This window comes from Perognathus longimembris, chromosome 5, assembly GCF_023159225.1.
Source record: "Perognathus longimembris pacificus isolate PPM17 chromosome 5, ASM2315922v1, whole genome shotgun sequence".
Classification (NCBI taxonomy): Eukaryota; Metazoa; Chordata; class Mammalia; order Rodentia; family Heteromyidae; genus Perognathus; species Perognathus longimembris.
The window spans coordinates 30,499,701-30,515,112 of NC_063165.1; the positions used below are offsets into that span (position 1 = coordinate 30,499,701).

Sequence of the window (15,412 nt, forward strand, 5' to 3'; positions counted from 1 at the left end):
GAAATCAAATTCCTATTCTGACTTAGTAGTTTTAAATAAGTTGATCAGAAGCTTGCTTAGAATGTCTACCATTGTAACCAAATTCATTGCATCCTACAAATTTATTAAACTGAATTAACTTAAATGTTTTTCATGTTTAATTTAGCAAAACCATTTTCTTCTATAATAGTAATGTGGAATTCATGATGAAAAGTATACTTATATCAACTCTTCTCCTAGTTTCCACTCTAATGATCTTAATGAATGTTATTTTATATTAATTTTATTTGGTTTTAAAGACAACCAGTGGGGACATGGAAAAAGAAAATACAACAGTAGTGACAGAATTTGTATTCAGCGGACTTACACGTCAACCACAGTGGAAAATCCCTCTGTTCCTGTTCTTCTTTGTGGTGTATCTTATGACTATTTTGGGAAACTTCGGTCTCATTGGTCTCATCTGGAAGGACTCTCATCTGCACATCCCCATGTATTTATGTCTTGGCAATTTAGCCTTTGTGGATGCCTGGTTATCATCCACAGTGACTCCTAATATGCTGCTCAATTTGTTAGACAAGAACAAGCTAATATCTCTCTCTGAATGCATGATTCAGTTTTTTTCCTTTGCAGTCAGTGTAACAACAGAGTGTTTCATTTTGGCAGTAATGGCTTATGATCGTTATGTAGCCATCTGCAAACCTTTACTTTATCCAGTTATTATGACCAACAGACTCTGTATACAGCTATTAGTCTTATCTTACGTAGGTGGCTTTATTCATGCTGTCATTCATGAAAGTTTTTTATTCAGATTAACTTTCTGTAAATCCAACATAATATATCACTTTTATTGTGATGTTATACCATTGCTAAAGATTTCCTGTACAGATCCTTCTCTTAATTACCTCATCATTTTTATTTTCTCTGGTTCAATACAAGTATTCTCCATCATGACTATTCTTACATCTTATACATTTGTTCTTTATATTATTTTAACAACAACGTCTGAAAAAGGAATAAGAAAAGCCTTTTCCACTTGTGGAGCCCATCTCCTATCTGTGTCTTTATACTATGGTCCTCTTCTTGTCATGTATGTACATCCTGCATCTTCACAAGCAGATGATCAAGATATGATCCTCTCTTTATTTTACACTGTCATAATTCCTGTTTTAAATCCAATTATCTATAGTCTGAGGAACAAACAAGTCATAGGGTCTCTGAAAAAATTTTTGAAAAGAAATATTTAGACCTTATATTATATGTTTTCTTTTTATTAAAATAGTTTCAAAATTGGAAAAAAGCTAAAGAATTCTGTCATGTGCAATGTCATTGTACAATTATATTTGCTATGGAACATGAAAAAACTAAGTTTTCAGTACTTAATTTATATACATATATTGTTGATAAACCCATAAAATTTTAAATAAAGTATTTGTTTCATATGACACTAAAACAGAGACAAGTAGTAATGTTTATATGTTTGTATGCCATTTCATTATAGATTTACAGAGCAATGAAAATTGTGTATTCCCTGCAATGATTTGGAATAATACTTTACATAGAAAATTCTGTGGTATAGCCTGGCATGCATATCATATTATTGTAATTCCAGTTTTATCTTTGGGTTAATAGAAGAAAATTTCAGAAATACTAATAGGTACTCAATCTTCTTTAAGGTCACCATTTTTGTGAATGGAGGATTACAATTTTGGAAAAAGTAATCTCATTCAACAAAGGAATAAATGTTTATTGTAATAGAATCTGGAACAATTAGAAAGTTAGAACAGTGGAAGAGGATTGCATAGTAGGAAATCATTTCTAGGTCATTTTTATAGAGAAGAGAGCTTTCTCAGAGAGAAAATATCTGATGATGTTTGTTAATTCAGAAGAGGAGAGTTTTCATAGACATAGAAAAAATAAGAAAAACTCAAGTAAGGGAAGGAATATTTCAATTCTTTTAAAAGTGCAAAGCAATGTAAAAACAAATCAAAGAAAAAATAAAACAACAACCGAAAAGTAAAAAAAAAAAATGAAGAAAACTTGATATCATGTAAAGATTGTTGAAATTTGTAATTCATATAAAAAGCTTAAAATGTATATTATTCAAATTCAGGTAATATTAACATGATATCATACCACTATTCCTAGTAGGTAGTTGTAAAAGAAGAAAGTCTGTGTATGTTACATTTCCTCGTTTTCCATACCCTTTACATATGCGTTTCTAACTATTCCTTAACACTGAAATTCTGTACTTTTACTAGAAGTCCTCATCCTAAACTCAGATCACATATGAATTTCTTTGAAACAGCTCTTGTATATTCTATTGTGCTGATATATTCATTTTTCCAAACACAAAACAAGGTAAATCTTCACAGTATGTTCTCTGGCTTATTTGTACTCCTCTTCAATAGCTTTTGATGAATTGTCATTTCTGCAATGATATGCATATAGGCATATTGTAATATAGATGTCTTCATCCTTGTAAGCTGATTTATTCATGAATATGTATAGATTATAAATCGGATATACACAAACACATATGTGTTTATATGCATCTATGATAATATATAAAGAATGCATTTTATCTAGATCTTTATTCCTACCAAAGTGTGTAATACACTTTATTTTTCCTTAAGATAAAATATGAAAATATATATGCATTATTTAATGGCTAGTTCTATATAAAAGCTATAATCCAGCTAATTTCACCAGTTGTCTTAAACACCGCTGATGTTGGATTAAAATCATCATGGAAATAGTGACAACCTAATAAAGAACATTTTTGTTGTAGTGATACATTTCCTAATGTGGTAATTCAAAAGGAGTCATATTTATCTCTCTATATAGGCATACACACATATACATATCCTGAAAATCTTTTATTGTTCAGGAGATTGTTGACAGAATTATCCTGGACACAGAAAAAATATTTTTACAACTTAAGTATAAACAAGCAAACATACACTACAACTAGATATTTTCCTCTCAAAATCCAGGTGTGAGCTAGTAATGGAAAGAAATGTATGGTATATTGTATTGTATCAACTACTGAACATGCAGAAGTTTGAGTCTAAAATCTCTTAATATTATTCTACAAATATCATCGAAGTTTGAGGAAGTGACATTCTGTGTTGACACACCTGTAGGAGCAAAAGCCTTTACCTGTCTTAAGAAAGCTTTCAGAAAACCATTTGACTAGGAAATATGTTTCATTAGAGCTTCATGAAGAAGAAATTAGTCAAATCAGGGTTATTTTTGCTCATTGTAAGAGACTGTATGCCAAGTTACGCTTATGCACAAAATCTAGGTGTGACCTACTTATGGAGAGAAATGTATTTACTATGAGTAGCATATTGAATTGTATTAACTACTGCATATGTATAGACTCTGTAGGTTTGTTTGATTATGTGTATATATGGTAAAAGTATGGATCACAGTGACTCCCAACATACTACTCAACTTGTTAGACAAGGAAAAGATGATATCTTTGTCTCTGTGTAGTACAGTATTTTTCCTTTGCAATCAGTATAATTGCAGAATGCTGTGTCTTAGCTACAGTGTCTTATGACTGCTATGTATTCATACCTAATCCACTGATGATGTTGCCAAGTAATGACAGTCAACACACTGCACTCTGATTTCGGTTTCATCATTTGCCAGTTGCTTCATACATGCTGTAATTCAAGAAAGGTATTCTGTCAGATTAATCAGAATCCAACACATATTACCTCATTTACAATCATACCATTGTTAAAGGTGTCTATACTGATATTTCTATTCATTATCTAAGGATTTTTATTTTTCTGATTCACGAAAAGTATTTAGCATTGGGCCTACTCTTGTCTCTTATACACTTAGTCTCTTTACAGTTTTGACAAGTCTTAAAAAGGTATAACAAAAGGCTTGTCAAACTATAGAGCCTACCTTTCAATTGTATGTTAATACCATGGCCCACTCCTCTTCATGAATGTGAACCCTGCTTCTTCACAGGAAGATAATCAGATGATCACAGGAAGATGTTTTTCTCTGTGTCACATGGTATATTTCCTGTTTTAAATCCAATGATCTACAGTCTGAGGGCTAAGGAAGTCATAGGTTCTCAGAAAATATTTTTGAAGATAAATGTTTAGATATTATATTAATGTCTTAATTTTTATTTAAAAAGTTACAAAATCATATATTGGGGCTCATGTATGTCCTGGTTCATATTATCAAAGGTCTTTACATTCTGATTATCATAGAATTAATAAACTACATTTTACTAATGAATGTTTTAAGATATTTATATCTGTTTCTAATAAACACATAAGTGATTTTAACAAACTGTTCATCAATTATAAACTAGAAAAATAAAACATTTTACCATTTAATTTATGATATAATAACTACCTTGAGTAATCAATACTGTATTTTGTATTAAAATGGTTTCCAAATTGAGCACCGGTACTTCACTCCTGTAATCTTAGCTATTTAGGAGACTGAGAAATGAAGATCATGATCTCAAGCCAGCCAGGGCAGAAAACTCTGTGCGACTCATTTCTAATTAACCACCAAAAAGCAAGAAATGGAGTTGTGTCTCTTGTGGTAAAGCTCTGGTTTTGAGCAAAAAGCACAGATACTACCTAGGCCCGGGGTTTATGCCAAGAAAGGCAAAAGAAATAAGAACTTCAAATTACATTTTTTAATTTAATTTTATTGTCAAAGTGATGTACACAAGGGTTGCTGTTACATACATAAGGTAGTGAGTTCACTTCTTGTCAAACCTGTTACCCCATTTATTTTAATACACAAAATTGTGCTGTGTAATCTAGGACTAATCTCACATACAGTCCAGATTAATGTCAAACTTCTGTTGAGTGAATAGAAGTTCCAGAAAAATTGATATCATTCAATTGCATTCCATAGCACCTTTTTGGAAAATGGTAAATTTCACTTCTTGGGAGAAATTTGTCTCCTATATCAAAGAAAGAAGTAAATACACATTGCAACATAACCTAGAAAACAAGTAAGAGGAAATTATAACAAGCTTCACTAAAGAAAAGAAAAATAAACAAAGAAAAAAACAAGAAAAACTTGTTCTTACTTCATCGTGCCTATTTGAATCAAAAGGAAGAATAACTTTTTTCTCCTTGGGCAATCAGAAAAGACTTATTATATTAACTCAAAGCCTATATATCAAAAAATATTGTTGAGGGGCTGGGGATATGGCCTAGTGGCAAGAGTGCCTGCCTCATATACATGAGGCCCTGGGTTCGATTCCCCAGCACCACATAATACAGAAAATGGCCAGAAGTGGCGCTGTGGCTCAAGTGGCAGAGTGCTAGCCTTGAGCAGGAAGAAGCCAGGGACAGTGCTCGGGCCCAGAGTCCAAGCCCCAGGACTGGCCAAAATAAATAAATAAATAAATAAATAAATAAATAAATAAATAAATAAATAAATAAAAACAAAAAATATTGTTGAACATTAGGGAGGAAAAGAAAAGGGAAATCAAGCCAAAACTAAAATGACAGAAACAACAACCAAACAACAAAAACAGGTACAAAGTTATTGAAATCTGTAATTCACAGAGAGTTCAATGCATATTACCAATATTCAAGAAAATGTATCTAGATGTGATGTCATAGTGCCTAGTGAGTGGCTGGGAATGAAAATGATAAATTTCTTCATGTTCTATACCATTTAAATAGAATGAGGTATCCACATACATGTCTATTCTTGCCATTTACCTCTTGAAACCAGAATTTCATAAGTTTGCCCACTAATACCACCATGTCGTTCTTTCTGAAATCTATACATTTATGTATTTGCAAAACTTTACCTCTTCCACACAGTTGAGAATCTTGCTTCCTTAACACTGAAACTTCATATGAAATTTCTAGGATAAATCATACCTATCTTCATAATTTTGATGGGTTTTTTACTGCTACAAATTATGTACATAATTGTATATGTGTATGCACATACATAAAGGTACATGTTATACATATACATGTGTATTTACATGTATACATATATACATATAATATATGTACATATGTTTTGCACGCTTATGTAAGATTTTCCTCATTCTTACTTTATTTGGTACATTCAATTAAAATATTTTATTTGTCTCTGCAGTTTCTGCCTCTATAATTCTCCTAATGCGATAATTTTCATACTAAAAAATGAGCCTTTAAAGGCTTTCTGGACAAAGCTTAATACTCTGATAAATGCCTTTGCTCCAAGTCTGCCACCACAAACTCCAACTTTTCCTGCTCCAAGATTTCCATTTAAAATAGTTGATTTTCATCTAGTTCAAGGCATGTGTCTAATTTTAAGACTTTTATTATGTGATTTAATTGTATCATCTGGTTGTTTAATCTCCTTTGATCTAGATCATCCTTGAATATCACCCCAGTGTTCTGATCAGAGAGCTTACATGATTTTAAGCCTTAATACATTCACAAACTAAAAAGAAAATATACAAGACTGTGAAATGCTTTTATTTCCTATCTTATTTAAATATGCTCTAAACAGTTAAGTTGATTTCCTTATGAGTTTTTCTATGACCTGTGGAAATATGTGAGGGCACTGTTAGGTACTAATGACTTAAGTCATGAATAGCCTGGATAATCAGTTCTGAACATGGAAGAGAGGCAGGTGGACTGGATAGTCAGTTCAAGTTACTGGTGCCCAGATCAAGCATTTGTAAGATATTGACATTTTATTTCACTACAGCAAAGAGGGAGAGCAACTAGAATCAGAAAAAAAAAACAACAAACCAACAAAATACTACCTCAACTCTTCAGTTGTTCAGAGGCAAGAAGAGCAGTGAAATCTTATCACAAGGACAGTATCTCTGTGCTGGATTGTAGCCATAACAGAAGAAATGTAGCAGTCTCTGATATAAACCAATCATTTGTTCCTCAAATCCAGGATGTTTAAACAGAGCAAAATTCCTTAAGAAGTTATGTTCAGGAAGAGTGGGAAATCCTCCTGCCAACATTAGCCCATTCCTATAAGCCTGAAAAAATAAATAGTAAAGATCTTGGTGGCCTACTGAGTTCACTCACTCCTGTATTCCTAGCTACTCATTTGGCCCTCAAAATTAAATATCCAACATCACAAAAAAGAATAAAGTTGTTATAAAGGTTCAACATCAAAAGCTGAGTAAGGAGATTGTGAATCAAAGCCCAACCTTAAGGAAAATTCACACACACACACACACACACACACACACACACACACACACACTCCCAAATGAGAAAATTGTAATTTCAAAATATTTTAAAAGAGTACCACAAAATACTCAAATTTGACTTTAATGAATATATTACTGTTTTGTTTAAAGGAAAAAGAATAATTTACAAAAACTACATTTAATAATGTGCAAGCTTATACATGTTTTTATTTATTTTCTTCTTTAATTATGATAGCACTTTCAGAATGAAAATTAAACATTTCTCTTTAATACTTTTCTTATTGAATCTATAACCTGCTTATTTCTCAAACTGTAGATCATAGGATTTAACAATGGAATTATGACAGTGTAAAATAGAGAGTCCATCATGTCCTGATCATCTGATTGTGCAGATGCAGGGAGTAGATACATGAAGAGAAGAGAACCAAAGTATAAAGTCACAGATAACAGATGGGCTCCACATGTGGAGAAGGCCTTCCTTACACCTTTAGCTGACTTCTTTTTTAAGATTGTAATGAGAATAAATGTATAAGAGGCAAAAACAGTGCCAATGGTGAATGCTTGTATTGATCCTGAGAAAATAAAAATAATTAGATAATTAAGTGAAGGATCAGTACAGGAAATCTTTAATAATGGCATAACATCACAGTAAAAGTGATATATCATGTTTGAATTACAGAAGGTTAGCCTGAGTAAAAAACATTCATGAAGTGTGGAATGAAGAAAACCTCCTACAAGTGACACAACCATTAGCCGGATGCAGAGTCTGTTCGACATAATCACTGGATAAAGTAAAGGTTTGCAGATGGCCACATAGCGATCATAAGCCATTGTTGCCAAGAGAAAACATTCTGTCGTTACACTGACTACAAAAGAAAAAAACTGTATCTTGCATTCAGTAAGTGATATCATATTATTCTCTGTTAACAAGTTCATCAGAATCTTCGGTGTCACCGTGGATGATAACCAAGCATCTACAAAGGCTAAATTCCCAAGGAATAAATACATAGGGATGTGAAGGTGAGGGTCCTTCCAGATGACAGCAATCAGACCAAGGTTTCCCACAATGGTGGTAAGATATATCATCAAGAACACCAGGAACAAGGGGATTTTCCACTGTGCTTGATGTGGAAGTCCTGTGAGAACAAACTCTGTCAGCAATGTTGCATTTTCCTTTTGCATGTTCTTAATTGTCTCCTGATAGAAAGAGAATTGAATTTCAGAATATTCTTTAAATATTTATGTAATGAAAAATATTGGAAATGAATTAGAATAAAATAAAGCAGTTATAAAACTGCTGTCTATATTTGTTAATGGAAAGTATTTGAGGAGATTTGGTAGAAAAGAAAAATAAAATATTTTCCTCTGTTCAATTTTTATTAATTAATACAATTAAGGAGAAAGAAAGGTCATTTCAAGCACTTACTAAATGGAGACTACTGTGTGATAATAACCTCATGAGTGTGACATATAGATTCAGGATCAGGGACAAAGATTATTTGAAGTTGAAATCTCTGCTACAAACTTTAATCTTCACTTTAGTGAATAATACACATACTAAAAATTTTAAGACAGATAATGAAAATCTTTATATAATTGCTTTTACAGAAAATACACTCCAAGGTAGAAAACTTGATACAGAAGTAGAAAAGAAGACATACTTCTATTGTCTTCAGATCCCAAACCCACATACATTCATGTCAGAATTTTTTTAACGGATTGATCAACAAAATACAGAATATGAGTGAAAATTATCGGAATAGTTAAGATATGAAACATAGAAACACATTTTTAAAATACTACACAGATGATTCATAGACATGCAAAGTCCTTAGTCAAGGCCCAAGAAAACACTGTGATGAGGAATAAAAAGATATTAATTCAAAAGTATCTAAATTACAGATTCAATAGGAATGCTTGATATATTTCATGTGACAAGACTTATTGTTGAAAGATAGTGTCACATGGTGATATGGTGATAAGAATGAGAATGAGTCGTTTGTCTTTTTATCCTTTGTCTCTTGCTTTTGATATTCCCTTTTACTTCCCTAGTTCTAATACCAGTATACAAAGTTTCCAATGTACTCAGATATGATATACTTGCAAAACTATTTGGTGTAAACCAACTGAACAACTCATGGGGAGAGAGGGAAAGGGGGAGGGGAAAGGGGGAATGAGGGAAGATGTAACAAAGAGTACAAGAAATGTACCCAAGGCCTAACATATGAAACTGTAACTTCTCTGTACATCACTTTGACAATAAATTTTTTAAAAAAGAATGAGAATGAGAACTCAAATCTTTGGCAGAAATCCAAAAGGAAATTGTGAAAATCCCAATGAGGTGTAATTAACAGGATTCTACTATTAACAAACTGAGTAATATAAAATTTAGTATGACTAAAGTGTTCGTTACACATGACATATTCACTGGATAGTGGCAAATGTAAAAGAGAAAAGAAGAGATAACACCTGAGAGGTAATATAAAAGATTATAAACAGATGTGGTTGGGCATGTCTACAGTCTCAGCATTGTGAGACAGAGATTGGAAGATCACAAGCTCTAAGCCAATCTGTTTTATAAAACATAACACATCCCATATTTGTTCAAGAACAGAATGGAAGCAATTAACTAGCTAGAGAGAAACAGATCCCTTCTCCAACCACATAAACGTTGATGATGCACAGCCACTAGTAATTTTCTAGAGAGCAAAACTCAACCTTTGTGTTTATCTTGCAAGCTATGTCCTTTGCGGTGCAGAAGCTCTGCAGTTTGATGCAGTCCCATTTGTCCAACCTTTCTTTGATTTGTAGCCTTTCTGGGTCTTTGTTCAGGAAGTTCCATCCTGCGCCAAGGAGCCCAGAAAGCCCACAGACTGGGAGAAGATCTTTACCGGCCATTCAACGAACAAAGGCCTCATATCTAAAATATATGCACAACTAAAAAAATTACTTTCCTCCAAAACAAAACCACAAAGAAGTAATAGCCCACTCATCAAGTGGGCTAAAGACCTACAAAGAGACTTCTCTGATGAGGAAATGAGAATGGCCAAGAGACATATGAAAAAGTGCTCTACATCACTGGCCATAAAGGAAATGCAAATCAAAACAACATTGAGATTCCATCTCACCCCAGTAAGAATGTCATATATCAAGAAAACTAACAATAACAGTTGTTGGAGGGGATGTGGCCAAAAGGGAACCCTAATTCATTGTTAGTGGGAATTTAAACTGGTTCAGCCACTCTGGCGAGCAGTATGGAGATTCCTCAGAAGGCTAAATGTAGAACTCCCCTATGACCCAGCAACCCCACTTTTGGGTATTTATCCAAAAAACTACAAACAAAATCAAAGTAAAGCCACCAGCACAACAATGTTCATTGCAGCGCAATTTGTCATAGCGAGAATCTGGAACCAACCCAAGTGAAGTGAGCCAGACCCAAAGAAACATGGACTCTATGGTCTCCCTTATTGGGACTAACTAGCACAGGTTTAGGCAAGTCACAACAGAGGATCACAAGAGCCCAATAGCTATACCCTTATGATCCCATAAGATGATGCTAAGTGAAATGAACTCCATTTTATGAAAATGATTGTTATATCAGAATTGAAACTACTTTCAACATCCCATGTGTATCTGTAGTTTCTACTATTGATGATGTTCGTGTATCACCTTCTTGTAATCACCTTCTCTGTAATCTTATCTGAGTGTATGGGAAACAGTGTGTACTGGTATTAGAATTAGGAAATTCAAAGGGGATACCAAAATTGAGAGACAAGGGGTAAAATAAGAGAAACAACAACAAAAGCAATACTTGCAAAACTGTTTGGTGTAAGTGAACTGAACACCTCAGGGGGGAACGGGGGAGGGGAGAGCGGAGTATAAGGAACAAGGTAACAAACAGTACAAGAAATGTAACCAATGCCTAACATGTGAAACTGTAACCTCTCTGTACATCAGTTTTATAATAAAAACTTAAAAAAAAAACTCAACTTTTATTCCTAATGCACCTAGACTGAGTGACATTGATCAAGATATATTTCATTCCTAAACTGCTTTATGAAATGACAACTCCTTAGTACAACTGTTTAAAGATAATTACAAAACAAGCAAAACCATAGGTTTAGTCAGTCAAATCAACCCACCATAGATTTGGGATTTAGAGAGGAGAAGACAAAGAGCTAGGAAGCAAGCAGAATTCTTTTAAATTGCATCTCTAGTGTAGATACCTAGATTCCAGCAAATGTTCCTCCACATACAGCAATGACACTGTTAGTATGATCTGTGACCTAAGGGTGTTGAGCAGAACAAGTGTTGAGGAGTGACTTTTTGTTTGCCGGGTGGCCACCTTAATGCATTTTGTTGCTGCTGCCCATTTATATAGGTGATGCCCTCAATGTCCCCAGTCTTTCTAAGTTAGTTGTAAGCCCATTCAATAAATTCATTGAATGCACTGAGGCCAATGAGAGAGAAAAAGTTCTTTATGATCCTTTGAGATTTGTTGTTATATAGTGTGTTTCTTGAGAGATACAATGTCAAGACTTGAAACTGCAGGATGGAACACTTTTCCAATATCCTGCTCAAGAAATTTCACAGGGACCAGTTTGCCTCTGTCCTAGACATTTCAAAAATGTGGTAAAACTTTATATATTCTAATCTATACTATTTTCCCAATGCTTGACTTATTTATCTTCCTGTTCCTCAAAAGCTGTTGCAACTACACTATCCTCTTCCCATTTCAGTGTTATCAAATAGGTCTTTCTTCTTCCCAGTGGAATGCTCACATGGTTTATTATCTGAGCTGACTGTTGTGGTTTGCCCATCTACAATGTTTGTGCAAATTTTTCTTGACTTATATTTAATTTCCTTTTCAATTTTAGTTCACGACTTCCGTTGTGGCCATTTTACTTCCACCATTTTCTTTAGAATAATGTTGAGCCAAGACTGCAAACTGAAGTACTGTTTTTAGATAGCTACTAGTAATCTATGGAGTGACCTGTATTTTAATCTTGAGATCGTTTTCATTGCATGCAAACTCAGCTCACAAAACAAACATTTTCAAATTTCCTTTGTGCTTAATTCTTTTTGAGTCATAAAGTAGGAAAGAGTAGAACATAAAGTAGGAAAGAGTAGAACATAAAGTAGGAAAGAGTAGAACACTATTTTCTGTGTCTTTCCTGATTGTGTGTGTATGTGTGTGTGTGTGTGTGCGTGTGCTCTTGCATGTGGATGTGTATAGTGTGGTTGGCATTACCAGAGAGTCAGTGTAAAAACTAGAGGAACTGATATTTAACAAAAATTTAATTTTTAACCTGATTATATGTTTTATTCAATAGAGTATCTTTTAATAAGGATTAACAAAAAGGGGAAATATCTTGCATAGAAAATTAGGATTGTATTTTTTTAACAGTGTTTTACATCTGCATCTGATCTCCCAAATTTCTGGCAGGTAATTATAATTAGGATACTAAGGTATGAAAAGTTTATTAAAAGGAATAAATCACTTGCATGGAGGAACATTTTATGTATGAATTGAATGTAATTGATATGGAAACCCCCTTATACAACTAATATATGTCTAACAATAATCCTTTTTAAAAAGAATCAACTTCTCAAAAAGAAGAAACCAAACATTTTCCTCTATTTTTACTTTTCAAGCTCTTAATCATGAAAGTAAAGCACATAAACACTTCTCGGTCAGTTTTCCATTCCCACATGTCTGTTTGAGCATCTTGCAAACCCAACCTTAAATTGTTATAAACAGGTATTTTACTTTCTATATAATAAGGAATAATGAATTTGATAAAAATCATTTATTTCTTACCCATACCTTGAAAGAAATTGTGGATAAATTTAAACTGGTAGGCACTTATAAAAAAAAGCAGCAGTGACAAATATATGTTGCATTTCTTGTACATTGATTTTTTTAGATTTATTTCCCAAGCTATGTGGTGTTTATAAATATGATTTTAAAACAAGAATCAATCATTTGTGCAGTCCTGTACTCTTGCTAAATGACTAAGAAGTACAATGCTAAATTTCTCCAGAGATTCAAGGATTCCCTTTACGACAAAATGTTCTCTACTGGGCATTGCAGAATTGGACAATCTAGAGAGAACTAGAAATTGTTCCACAGGGTTTTACATGATTTGGAATCATCACAGGTTGTATACACAGGTTTATTTTTAAAATTGATATTCTACTGGATGCATATTTTCTCCAAGAAGTGATACTTTTGAGATGTTTAAGCAAGCTTTATGCACTCTATACACAAATATATTTTTTGAATGTTTTGCTATTTTATGGCTTTTCAGAGCTACATAATCATAATTTTAATAAGGTCAAAGAGAACAAGTCTCTTCAGGAGAAAATGTTCCATCAAATTATTGTGAAATCTACAGACCATATTCTAAGCATTTACTTTACTCCACCAATTTAAGATGAAATTTAATGAGAAAATTAACAAATCAAAAGCCTAAGGGATTAGCCAGGTTACAAAGTAGATTAAGGCAAAAGGATTTTGACTCAAGGCCAGACTCAAGCAAAGGCAATACTATGTAAAAGAAAAAACTAAAGCAAATACAGTTGCGGTAATGGATCAAGTGGTAGAGTACTTACTTTACTAATGCAAGGTCCTGACTTCAAGTTTCATGGAGTCAAAATAAAAAAAAAATGAAAACAAACAAGGACAAAGGATATTATATGAGATAACCTAGAACTCTGCTTCAACATTTTGTGGATAAACATATTCTTTTTGAGTAGGCATGGATTTGGGCACGAGAAATCTTAATTTCTAAAATTTTGATGTCTTTGTACACTAGTCAAAAAAGTGTTAATTGGAGGAGCAAATTAAAAATTATTACTGTAATTTTCCTGCACAAAGAGAAGCAAGGATGAGTCAGGTGTGGCCCATGAGGAGGCATAGGAAAGATTGAAGAGGGCTTTGAGGGAAGGTCAGACTGGTGTTTACCACAACTTCAAGGACATTTGAAGAATTTATTATGTGATACCAGCATATTCATGTTCCCTTTTAATATTAACTATGCAACCTGTCTCTAAACATTCACTTATGAAGTACTTTCCTTATTTGAACATTTAGATTGGATGTCTGAGTAGTGATACATAATTGCCTACTATATATGTATATGTATGTACATATGCATACATACATACCAGTACACACAAATGTTCATATATATGATCATGTTCATGCTAAGAAATGTAGCAACATTTGTCCTAAAGACAAATGATCTTTTAAAATGTGGACCCAAATCAGGAAAAACCTGCCATACGTTTATTTCCTATGCAAAACCTGCATAGGAAATAAAATCTTGGTCCCTCACTGGGTTCCTCTGACCACTCTGTAATCCTAAAAATGGGGCAGCAAAACAAGTGATCCTACTTAATATATTGTTTTCCAGGCTCAGGGAAAAAATTGATGTTTTACTTCCCTTACTTGTGGCATTGAGATTTCACTTATAAACTGGTAAGTAAATATGTTGGGTGGTTTGAAAGTGTATATATTAGATGTAGCATGTAGATTCAGGAGAGAATATAAATAATTTAATTCCTTAGAAAGTCAAAATCAAAGTTGAAAAAAGTAAACACCAGGAAGAGTGTATTTAGAAGTGTGATGGGGTCAAGGGGAATGGAGTAAATGAATGAAAAAAGAGAAGAGGGAGAATGCTATCAATAATTCATTTTATATCCTACTAATTAATAAGAGTAAGGGAAGGGGTGGATATGAGAGATGGATGAGAATGTTGAGAGGGGAGCACATGGATCAAGATACATTGTATTCCTAAAATGCATTGTCAAATTACAATTCCTTTGTAGAACTACTTAAGATAATTTATTATTATTATTATTTTTATTTTTCCAGTCCTGGGTTTGGACTCAGGGCCTGAGCACTGTCTCTGGCTTATTTTCGCTCAAGGCTAGCACTCTGCCTCTTGAGCCACAGCGCCACTTCTGGATGTTTTCTATATATGTGGTGCTGGGGAATCAAACCCAGGGCTTCATGTATACAACAAGCACTCTTGCCACTAAGCCATATTCCCAGCCCTACTTAAGATAATTTTAAGAAATCACAGATATGAACCCAGGTCCCAAGTACTCATGGACAGAATAGCAAAATCCTGTGCAAATAATAACAATAATTAAGTCTCCCACAATTATAATTTTGCACGTCATAAAACACTTCACTTAATTGTGATGAATTTCTATTTTGTTAAGAAAAATTGTCTTCTTTTATGGCAT

General features: G+C 33.4%; 2 protein-coding genes across 2 annotated transcripts; one reads left to right on the plus strand and one right to left on the minus strand.

Annotated features, from left to right (window-relative positions):
* Nucleotides 1-251: 251 nt before the first annotated feature.
* On the plus strand, nucleotides 252-1,223 carry LOC125351263 (olfactory receptor 183-like). The gene has a single exon (XM_048345967.1). It carries the CDS (start codon nucleotides 294-296, stop codon nucleotides 1,221-1,223), a length of 930 nt encoding a protein of 309 aa, XP_048201924.1. The 5' UTR covers nucleotides 252-293.
* Nucleotides 1,224-7,408: 6,185 nt separating this feature from the next.
* LOC125351264 (olfactory receptor 183-like) lies at nucleotides 7,409-8,338 on the minus strand. Its single transcript, XM_048345968.1, has one exon. It carries the CDS (start codon nucleotides 8,336-8,338, stop codon nucleotides 7,409-7,411), a length of 930 nt encoding a protein of 309 aa, XP_048201925.1.
* Nucleotides 8,339-15,412: the final 7,074 nt, after the last annotated feature.